Source organism: Scomber japonicus, chromosome 12, assembly GCF_027409825.1.
Source record: "Scomber japonicus isolate fScoJap1 chromosome 12, fScoJap1.pri, whole genome shotgun sequence".
Lineage (NCBI taxonomy): Eukaryota > Metazoa > Chordata > Actinopteri > Scombriformes > Scombridae > Scomber > Scomber japonicus.
The window spans coordinates 31,808,013-31,819,963 of record NC_070589.1 but is presented as its reverse complement, the minus strand read 5'-3'; the positions used below and the strand labels follow the sequence as shown (position 1 = coordinate 31,819,963).

Below are 11,951 nucleotides of genomic sequence, written 5' to 3'. Positions count from 1 at the left end.
ACAAAAAGGCAAATTATTGACTGACTTCCTCATTAGAATTAGTTTGTTTGATGCATTTTCAACAGATACACCATCTGCAAAGTAGCAGTGGAAATCAATCACACCTGTTGATACAACCAGAAATACTGATGTTGTTTTGTCTTTTTTTATTACTTTAAGTTTTCATTCCTTTGCAAAACTAAAATAGCTGAATCATCAGTATATAAAAATCACATTTAAACAGATATCAATGCAAGTCATTCACATATATTAAGAATATATAATCGCACTGCAGCAGTGAAACATATTGTGTTAAAACTTTTTCACTAAGTCAGAAAGTACATTAACAAATTTAACAGCTTCTATCATACCCCTAATTAACCACTGTATTAATGAGGGGCTTTCCTCAGCTTCTCGTCTGGCCTGCTCTTCCTGTTTTTTTTTTGTTTTTTTTTTTTCTTCCTCCTTTTCTCTTTCATGAGCTTCCCTCAACTTTTTCTCCCTGTCTCTGTCAGCCTTCTCCTCCCTTATCTGTCGCTCATACTTTTCCTCTAGATTCTTTATAAGTTCTTCCAGCTCTTTGTGGTTTTGCTCTTCTTTTTCTTTGAGAATTCTTTGTTTCTCCATTTCAATCACTCTCTCTGCCTCTTCGAACATTTCAGTGGTGTAGTAGCTTCCTCCATTCTGCACATTTATTTTTTTAATCTTTTCGAGCAGCTTGCTGACCTGAGAACGATCCTCCATCTCATTATTGAACACGTGGTACTGGCCGTTACATTTGGCAACAAGTTCCTTCAGATCTTTACTGTCCTCCAAGAACTCCTCAATAGATTTCCCTTTGAGCCGGTCACCATGGGTAAAGAGAACCATGCTGTATTTGTAGGCTTCCTCACCAAAGATTTTCTGAATCTTGTGCACTGTTTGCGTTTCTTCCTCTGTGAATCTGCCAAGTTTGATGACGATTAGGAAGATATGAGGTCCAGGAGAAGCATAAGCAATGCTTTGGGAAATGTCTTTAACTGTTTTCTCTTCAGTGTTCCTGGTATCAAACAGACCTGGAGTGTCAATAACAGCAACCAATTGTCCATCCATCGCACCAAAAGCCTTTTCACACTGTGTAGTCAAAGATTTAGGGGAGAATTCAGATTTAAAACACTTTTGTCCCAGAATGGTGTTTCCTGAGGCACTCTTCCCGACTCCAGTCTTCCCCACCATCACAATCCTGATCACCTCATCATTGTTGTTGATTGTGGGACGGGTACACCTGAGGGCCAAAAAACAAGGACAAACTTCACTCAGCTGTTGTTGATACTTTTCCTCTATTTCCTTCCTCAGTTCCTCCCGTTCTTTGCGATTTTGCTCTTCTTTTTCTTTCAGGACTCGTTGCATCTCTTCTTCAATCACTCTCTCTGCCTTTTGGAACATTTCAGTGGTGTAGTAGCTTCCTCCATTCTGCCCATTTATATTTCTGATCTTCTCGAGCAGCTCGCTGACCTGAGAACGATCCTTCACCTCATTATTGAACACGTGATACTGGCCGTTACATTTGGCCACAAGTTCCTGCAGATCTTCACTTTCCTTCAAGAACTCCTCGATAGGTTTCCCTTTGAGCTGGTCACCATGGGTAAAGAGAATCATGCTGTATTTGTCGGCTTCCTCACCAAAGATTTTCTGAATCTTGAGCACTGATAGCTTTTCTTCCTCTGTGAATCTGCCCAGTTTGATGACGACCAGGAAGATATGAGGTCCAGGAGAAGCATAAGAAATGCACTGGGAAATATCTTTAAGTGTTTTCTCTTCAGCGTTGTTGGTGTCAAACAGGCATGGAGTGTCAACAACTGCAATGCTTTGTCCATCCACCTCACCAACAGCCTTTTCACAGTGTTGTGTCAAAGATTTAGGGGAGAGCTCAGATTTAAAGCACTTATGTCCCAGAATGGTGTTTCCTGAGGCGCTCCTACCAGCTCCAGTCTTCCCAACCATCACAATCCTGATCACCTCATCATTGTTGAAGACTGTGGGAGGTGTAGACCTGAAGGCTGAAAAAAAGGACAATCAATGTATATTAAAAAAATTGCTAAATGAATCCACATCAGGGATGGTACTATGACTGGGAAGGCTCAAGTTGTGCCTACACAGTACACAGTTTTAGGGTACATGAGTGTTTAATCCCTTAGTTGCTGAATATTCTCAATTCATTTTTCATCTTTATTTTTGGTATGTGGTTTCTTTGAGAATGGGTACCAAATCTTATGAAAATGTCTCAAAGAGACTTGTAAGAACTATGGTGGTTTATTATTAGTACTATTTTAATGTTCTTTTAATTCATCTTTGATGTTGTGAGTCTTTATGGTTCTAGTACTGAATCATTTATCAACACACCCAACTTATTCTGTATGTACAATGTGGAAATTTTGGTGTGTATGTTCATGATTATGAAGAAAACTGTACACACTGGTCCTTCTAGGTATTAAACACAGTGGATTTGTTTGGACTTACTGTGTATTATCTGTTATCTACAAAAGGTTTGGTAGATACAACTTGCTGCTACAAAGTAAGTATAAATATGGCTGAATTGTGATTTATAGGATAATCTATAGGATTATATTTAAACTCTGTAATTGTACTCTGGATATTTGAAAGTCATAATTAGTAGCATATAAGATTTTGATGCAGGCCAAACAAGTTATGGATGGATGGTGTTGGTAAGAATCTTCCTTAGAAATTGTGTTTTGATGAGAAAAAACATGTAGCAAACTGAGAGACTAAATTTAACAAAACTAATCGACTGTGTGTGTCCCTGCCTCTACCAAATGAAGCCATGAAAATAGCTCTGTGTCTGCATGTGTGAGAAAAGGTGGTCTGAGCAGGTTAAATAGCTCCATTTATATAGTTTGGAGCTATAAAAAATCTTGTTCAGCATTTGGTTGTAATTGTTGTGGTAACAATTTACGTTCAGTCCAGTTTGGTTTTCCAGTAAGTGCATGTTCTTTCAATACCAAACAATATGGGGTACATTATCTTGCCCAGAGAGACTTTGACTTGAAGACAGGAAGAGTTGGGGATTGAACTGCCACTTTCTAATTATACATAATACTTACACATAAATATGATGATCATCATGAATACAATGCATGCAACAGTCACACTCCACCTGCAAGGAAGAAATTCAAATTAGATTTGAATGTTGAATATGTGAAGTTGAATTCGAGCATTGACCACCTCACACATCAACTCTGTATCTTTTCCATGTTGAATTGACGTTGTTTCTGATCTCCTGGTTGGTTTTTAGTACGAAAGATCAAACGTTAATTAACTTTATCTGCAGCAGTTCATCTGACAGCCACTACAAGACAAAAGCAAACTCTGACTATTGAAACGAAAAACACAAACTGTCAGTTGTAAGCATAAAAGTAATTCCCATAGAGGTTCGGCTCTTAATGGCTAATTAGATGAATTTATAGATGTAGACACAACTGCCATTACTACTACTACTTCTACTACTAGTGCTAATTATAAGAATAATAACAATAATACCATAAATATATATTGATGTTTATAACAATAATAATGGTGAACTCTGAAATATGAACATAAACATGTCAGAGACAAACTGCAAAACTTTCTGATTAGTGGATGATCTGCTCTACCTCCTGAACCACAGTCACCTCCAAGGTTTTTATCACAAATGCAATTTCACTAACTGATCCAGGACCTGGGATAATTGACTCATTTACCTCCACCCCCACACTCCCCCGTAGGTCTTACCTTGTTTTGTTGTCACTGGAGTCATTCGTTGTATTTATGGAGTTCGTTGATGTCCCTTCTTTTGAGACCTTTCGCTGCCTCGTGTGTTGATCCATTTAGCTTAATGAATAATTCGCAGCTTGTTGTCTTGGATTTTGTTTTGTTTTTTATATGTGCTCTTCTTGTGATGTCCTCGTTCTTTTTATATTCACTGATGTACACAATGGCACCCTTTAGTTTCCTTCCTTGTCTGAAACGTATGCGCTTCCTTTCTCTTGGTGAAGCGGATAATTATGGCTGGTGGTGCTCTCTGTTTTTATTGGGAAAGGTGTGCCAAGTTTCGATGTCACTGTTGTGCCTGGTAGGCTGGGGTCATGAACCCTGCAGTTGTGAAGAAACAAAGACGCACAAAATCTGAGTTTGCATTTAACTCCACTGCAGGAATTATTCTGCAGCCCTTGAGTTAAAGGGTTTTAAATTTCTCCTAAGTGCTTTGTGCCATCTAGTGATGTGTTTGAGTATTGCACTAACAAGTAGATTGCAATGAAATAAGTATTTCTACACACAATAAAATAAAAACAAGGGTGTCTAACATATTTAACTAATTGTTTAAGAAATTACCTGTACCATAGTCCCATAATGAACTGTACAATAGACCCACTTTTCAACATCTATTTACGCCATTTGTAATAATTAGTACAGTGCCTGTTCAAAACGTTTGGAATGGGCTGATTTCTTATTATTTCTAAAGAACCACATATGTTTATCAATTAGTTTATCATTTAGCCATGCCCACACTGAAACAGAAGAAACTCAATGCAACCATAAATAACAGCAAAATGTTGTAGAGACTGTTTATTTATGTTATTCAAACAGTTTATGTGCACTCAGTTCATTTCAGATTAGTGTGAGTGTCCATTTCATTTTGCTGTTATGTATATGGGTGGCACTGAGCGCTCTGTGTTTGCTCTGGTGTGTCACAAAGCCTACATGACCTTATCTGCTCCCTATAGTTATCACTGGTAATAATTGGACTGTAACTAGGTAAATGGGAGCTTTTCTAGTAAGAGTTCTATTGCAAAAATGTAGTTGTAGATATCTGAAACTGCAAGACCAATATACATAAATGACAAAACTGATGTAATTTGTCCTAGGAAGAATGTAATCATAGCCATTTATACATCTGGCCTCTGGACCTAAAAGTGAAAGAAAATAATATAACTTTTACCATTCATTTTTATGCATTCACAATTTAGTCTTTAGCCTAGTGTCATTGCTGACTTGTGCCTGAAGTCAGTCATAACATAACATCTATTCCACGAGATCAATCAGTATTATGAGAATAATTATATATTGACTTACCTTGTTTTAATATGTTGTTTATTTTTGTTTTAAACAGGGAAGAGCAGATCTTTGACACTGCCTCTTTCTAACTTCATGCAAGAAAACCACACCCACATTTTCAGTTGTTATGCACCACAACACCAAGGCAACAGAGGCTACCAACAGAGCACAGCCTGTGGGGACACTCAGACTATCTGACGTCATCATAAGGAGCAAGTACAGGTAACTGTTCAAACTGAACTCCTGGATATAGACTCACAGGGAGCATTTGCTCATATGTTTACCTTTTTGGCCATTTTAACATAAACATCCAACACAAGGACTGCATGAAATTACAGAAAATCACACTTATGTTACCTTAAAAACTGTTGCCATTGACTCTAATGCCAGGTTGTAAAGAATTGCTTTTGGCCAGGTAGATTTACACTCAAACAAACAAGGCTGGGTGGAACATTTTAAATACAGTTTGTTTATATAGATATTAATAGAAATAAAGATGGAGTGAGAGGAGGAATTTAAAAAAAAAGTTATAATTTGCACAGAAAATCAATGGACAAGTAATAGGAAATCAATTATTGTACAAGAAAATTCACCTCCTGGAATTGTCTGAAAGCATTTTGTCTGTTGATGAAAAACTTCATCTCAGCAACGTGATCTCTTTATTATCACACTCCTCCATCTGAACCCAGACAAAAAAATGTAGAGAAAATAGTTTACTGACCTCTTGGAGAATTCATTGACTTACCATGTTTGGTTTCTTTGGTATTTCTGTTTGGTTCACAGAGGCAGGACAGGAGTGCAAATACACTACACCTCTTTAAAAAAGAAGGCTTTATTTACCAAAGCACACCCACTAGCACAGTGAAATCTAGGTGTGTATAGTTTGCTTATAGATCAGATCTAAAAGCCAGTAAAAGGGCATCCATATTAATTACACATTTACTGTATTTATAGTTTGAAAACTACATTACTGTAAAACCGCTTTGGTAGTATTATTGCACATAGATTACTGCAGGCACACATAAATATTGTAGTAGTAGTACTGTGCTTTATTTTATATATCATATATCACACTGCAGCAGGGTCTGTCTCTGTCTGTCTCCAGCACAATATCTGTAGTGTTTTGTTGTTGTTGTGTGTATTAAAATAATTTAGCAAAAATTAACTAAATACTAATGTAAATAAAATAAAATGTACACCAAATGTATGCCTCCACAATTAACTCGAAATTAATAATCACAGGAAAAATAAAATAAATAAATTCTAAATTAATTTATCAATTTAATTTACAAACATAAACATCCCTTCACAAGGAAAAATAAAAAGGTAAACCAAATATAGACCAAAACAATGTGCCTATTTCCTGCCATTAAACTACTCATTTAATGTCACCCCTCTATAAAAGTGCATAAAACATTACAAAAAAAATATTATCAAAATATCTTCATATCAAAACGCACCTATAGGAGCAGCACAGGACACAGTCAGCACACACACACACACACACACACACACACACACGCCGCAGCGGGGTCTGTCTCTGTCTCCGGCAGCGAGTCACACAATATGCAATGAGAAGGACCGTCGTTAAATTTAAATAGTTACAGCCGTTTTTGGCGAGAAAATACTAAATGGCAAAACACATTAATGTGTTAATAAAGGTCTACTGTTATGTTACATGCAGATTCGGCCAGAATAACTGACTCTTAAAGTGCTAGTTTAATAGAGAGCATCACAATACACGTCTTATCAGCGCTATAGCTGTTGTGGTTTTGCCGGGATTTTGGACCCCCCCCCCCCCCCCCCATGCTACAACAGGTGAACCGGAACTTTAAAAACTCTCAACAACTCACAACTCAACTAAAGCAATGCACAAAAATTTAAACTCTACATTAATGAAACACCACACCAAACAGATAGTGATATCAGCACAGAGGAAAGTAATGCACACGATCTTGCTCTTTGTCACCATCTGGTGGTTAAAAAATGTTACTGCTCAGCTGTCATTGCGAAAAGAAAGAAATAATTACTTCCTGCTCAATTCAAACCGATTACACCCAGATTGGGGCAAAAAACTCTTCACTGAAATGTTTTGACAAGCTCCTTTCAGCATGCTACAATACACAAAACTGGTGATAACCCCTGTAGCACTTTGTTGCAGATACATCTCAGCAGCGGCAGACGTTAAGTTAGACGGCTTCAGGATCGTATCTGCCGTTTCATGTCAGGCTTTTTTCTAATATCAGCACAAAGGAAAGTAATGAACACGGTCTTGCTCTTTGTCACCATCTGGTGGTTAAAAAATGTTACTGCTCAGCTTTCGTTGCGAAAAAGAAATAAATAATGGTTCCTCACTTCCTGCTCAATTCAAACAGATTACACCCAGAACTCAGGTTTTAATTTAGCTTGAGCAAAATTTATTTTCTTGCAAATATCTTGTTTAATTTTCCTCATTAAATTTAATGTATGGATCAAATATTCTTCTTCATGTAGCTCTTTATTGTTTGTTTGTTTGTAAGGGACATATCAACAGCAAACTAAGAGGTTGTTAGTATAAAAAGTCACAATGGCTGAAGAGAGAAAGAAAGTGCTGCCTGCAGAAACATTATGTCCTCTGACAGAAAGGGAAGGCAGGACAGTCCCGCCCACACAGTTTGATTGAGGTGTGATCTCTGAAAGACGTGCAGTGTAGAAACATGAATGTAAAAATCATGTAAACAAATTTGTGCATCAGAACTTTCTTCTTTTAGATATTTCAGCTCCACCTCCAGCACCTCGAATAGTAACATGCTGCTCTAACACTGATGCTTCTCTATAATAATCTAATGATGTCATATATAATAATACATCACTATTTTTCTACAAGACAAGCAACTTTCATTTTTACCACTTTTTGTAGATATAGCTGATAATACATCTGTACTTTTACTTAATTATGAACGCAGGACTTTTACTTTTAATTGAGTATTTTGTTGCATTGGTACTTTTATTAAGTAAAGGATTAGACTACTTCTTTCCAAAAGTGAGATTAGGTAAATGCTGCTTCTGCTATAAGATCACACAAGTTGCTTTGAGGAATTTGAGAAAAATACACAATAAATTGAAATAAATGTAATTAATGATTCTATTTTGTTATTGTGACTTTAAATCATGCTTGTATTCATACTTTGTCATAGATTAGATAGAGCTGTTTAATTTAACTTTCATTTATTTGCTTCGTGAATTAGTAATTTGTTTTCTACTGGATAATTTACAGGTCATAGTGATTCCTGGCCAGTAGAGGGGGCAATTGTACAATGTAGGAGTACATCCTGGTGGCAGCCAGGAACAGCGCCTCCCTCTCCTTTCTATTCAACCTCTGGTTCATAGGAGAATATTAGTTTTGTAATACTGACATTCCCCTAAAAGACACTTGTCATTACCTTCACTATAATTAATGGCCACTTGAATCACAGATCTAGGGACCTGCCTTGTATGAGGAAAAATAAATCTGGTAAATCAAGCAAAGTATCAGTGTGGCTCTATAACTATCTGCACCTACTGTAATGTTTTTAAAAGTTTTCATTCTAATGCAGAGCCAAAATTGCTGAATCTGTTGTGCATAAAAATAAATTTTCAACACAACTAAATCCAAGTCATTCACATTTATTAAAAATAATAAGGACCTAAAACATTTCCCTGTGATATCTTACAGTACATGTTACTTACAGTAGATATTCAGTATACCCCAACCTCAATGATACCCTACATCAAATACGATTTATTAAACACATCAGTATAACATCAGCCAATGAAATACATTTGATGTCAAACACACTTCAATAATACATTCTCCAAATAATCTTTAAAAAAGTATTATGACCTGAAGCACTACTAAGATTCAACATCTAAGAAAACTACAGTTTATTCAAATCATCTCCTACAATAAAATGCTCATCCTTTCCAAAGAGAAATACAAAAAGACAGAATGAAAATATCACAATCACTACAGTTCATTTTCCTGCTGTAGTGCATCGCAAATTCAAAATGATTATTTATAAAAGAAATATTCTATCGCTTTTTGGACAACATACTTAACACCATTAATAATTATAGTTTGGATGATGGTTCCATTTTCCTCAGCTTGTCGTCTGGCCTGCTCTTCCTGTTTTTCTATGAGTTTTTTAATTTGTTCCTCCTTTTGTCTTTCACGAGCATCCCTCAACTCATTCTCCCTCTTTCTGTCAGCCTTCTCCTTCCTCATCTGTAGCTCATACTTTTCCTGTATTTCCTTCCTCAGTTTCTCCTGCTCTTTGCGGTTTTCCTCTTCTTTCTCTTTCAGGATTCGTTGTTTCTCCTCTTCAATCGCTCTCTCTGCGTTTTGGAACATTTCAGTGGTGTAATGGTGTCCTCCATTCTGTTCATTTATTTGTTTTATCTTCTTGAGCAGCTCGCTGACCTGAGAAGGATCTTCCATGTCATTATTGAACACGTGGTACTGGTTGTTACATTTGGCCACAAGTCCCTGCAGATCTTCGCTTTCCTCCAGGAACTTATTGATAGGTTTCCCTTTGAGCTGGTCACCATGGGTAAAGAGAACCATGCTGTATTTGTTGGCTTCCTCACCAAAGATTTTCTGAATCTTCTGCACTGCTTGCTTTCCTTCCTCTGTGTGTCTGCCCAGTCTGATGACGACCAGGAAGATATGAGGTCCAGGAGATGCATAAGCAATGCTCTGGGCAATATCTGTACATGTTTTCTCTTCAGTGTACCTGGTGTCAAACAGGCCTGGAGAATCGATAACAGCAATTTTTTGTCCATCCACCTCACCAAATTCCTTTTTACAGAGTGTAGTCAAAGATTTAGCGGAGAACTCAGATTTAAAGCACTTCTGTCCCAGAATGGTGTTTCCTGAAGCGCTCTTCCCAGCTCCAGTCTTCCCCACCATCACAATCCTTATCTGCTCATCATTTATGTAGACTGTTGAAGTCGTAGACTTGGAGGCTGGAAAAAAGCACAAATAGATAATGTCTATTCATAAAATGTGTTCAATTAGTCCACATCAGCAATGAGGACCAAGTTGTGCCTACACGGTGCACAGTTTTAGTGTACATAAGTGTTTGCTGAAGATTATTCATTCTTTCTTTTATCTTCATTCTTCGGTATGTGGTTTCTCTGAGTATGCCAAAAGTTTTTGTTTTAAGAACCATGTACCATGAACCATTATAATATTTTTATATTTTTAATTGATGATTTTTGTTGTTGTACCAAAAGATTAATAAACACACTCAACTTATTCTGTTTAATGTGGGAGTTTCCGTGTGTATGTCTGTGAATTTGCAGAAAACTCTACATACAGATGGTCCTTCCTCTAGGTGTAAATGTAGCACATTCATTTAGACATACTGTATATCAGTGGTGATTTTAGACCCTTTTTAGGGGTGCTCAAACACTCCTAAAAATAAATAAATTATTATTGTATTTTTTTCTAAAAATTATTTTATTAATCAGTGAAATTACTAATTTAGCAGGGGGTTTGAACAGTTGCAGGGCATTAGGCTATATGTCAAATTCTCATTAGAAGCTGAGCTTCCCTAAAGGTCTGATCCTAGAATCGCCCCTGCTGTATATTATATATGATCCTCAAAATATTTGGGAAAGAATTGAAACCTTACTGAGACTAAATGAGTCTAAATATGGCTGAATTGCGGGTTATAAATGCAAACTGGCAATTTAACATAATGACTGTTGGTTTTTTTTATTGTAAAATGTAAAATTCGTGTTAACAGACGGAGGCACAATGACAGAATACGAAGAGAACGGATATTCTCCCCGTGGAATATTTGTGGTTTTACAGACAGCATTGACTTTGTCACAGATACTCTCCCATATAGCGTTTTTTTCCAGTAATATTCAGATATTTTTTGCTGTAACTCAATATATTTGTTAACCTCTTCCACCTCCATTCCATGTGAAATTTCATTTTGCGCTAGCGGGCTTTCTGCTCGTCCAAACTCTCCAAACAAAACTCTCATTTAAAAACTGCTGTCTGCACCTGTTGTCATCTACGTATTTAGTCTTTGTACATCACCAGTAAAACGAACGCTAACCAAACGCGCAATCCTATCGTTATTAGATCAGCTTGTACATTTTTTCCGGGTGATTTTAAGTTTAAACACGTTTTTAAACACGGAAACTTTAATAAATAAAATCCAGTATGTCAATTAATTTTCATGTTTTAATTATATTTTATTTATTTTTATAAATACCACGTTATGTTTAGGAAGTGTGAAACTGAGAGATATTATTATTTTTTCACTGACTTCTATATATTTTTGACTTATGCCTGATATCAGTCAAAACATTGTGAATACAGTTATATATTCGCTTACCTAGTTTAGATGTTTTGTTGTCCATGCTTTTAAGGAGAGAAGAGCAGATGTGCTGCTGAAGTGAATCTACTTTCAAAGTCTACTTGACAGCAAAACTCTTTATATAACTTCATGCAACAAACCACACCCATAAACACCGTTGACACCAAAGTACAATGTCATTCCTCCTTCATAAATAAAACTTTCTCACTATAACTACCACATACGATCTGACCTGTAGATATGATCACTATATCTGCAGATATGATCTGTGTGCTACAGAGTTGTTCATAAATATTTTAATTGTATTTTCCTTTTGTTTTTTTGCCATCACAAACACCCAAAAATGACAATAAAATGATGCATTTTGACAAACACTGACAGAAAAAGCATTTCAAATTGAATTTACATTTAACATTGGTCAACTTTGTAATAGCTTTTTGCACTAAGTTTCATATGTTTTAATTCAATCCTTAAATGATTCACTGTAATCTAGATAGTTTAACCATCCAGTCGGGATTTCTTCTTCCG

At 36.4% G+C, this 11,951-nt stretch overlaps 1 protein-coding gene across 1 annotated transcript; it reads right to left on the bottom strand.

Moving 5' to 3' along the window:
• Window positions 1-291: 291 nt before the first annotated feature.
• On the bottom strand, window positions 292-11,466 carry LOC128369768 (GTPase IMAP family member 8-like). Its single transcript, XM_053330845.1, has 4 exons — window positions 11,442-11,466; window positions 9,416-10,053; window positions 1,360-1,986; window positions 292-1,209 (listed from the first exon to the last, which is right to left on the bottom strand). The coding sequence occupies exons 1-4, from the start codon at window positions 11,464-11,466 to the stop codon at window positions 292-294; spliced, it is 2,208 nt and encodes a 735-aa protein (XP_053186820.1).
• Between the last annotated feature and the right edge of the window lie 485 nt (window positions 11,467-11,951).

Coding starts and splice junctions, on each gene's coding strand:
- LOC128369768 (XM_053330845.1), bottom strand. CDS start 11,466: ATGGACAACAAAACATCTAAACTAG. Junction 10,054..11,441: donor CAACAAAACATCTAAACTAG/GTAAGCGAATAT, acceptor GCTTTTTTCCAG/CCTCCAAGTCTACGACTTCA. Junction 1,987..9,415: donor TCCAAAACGCAGAGAGAGCG/ATTGAAGAGGAG, acceptor ACAGTCTTCAAC/AATGATGAGGTGATCAGGAT.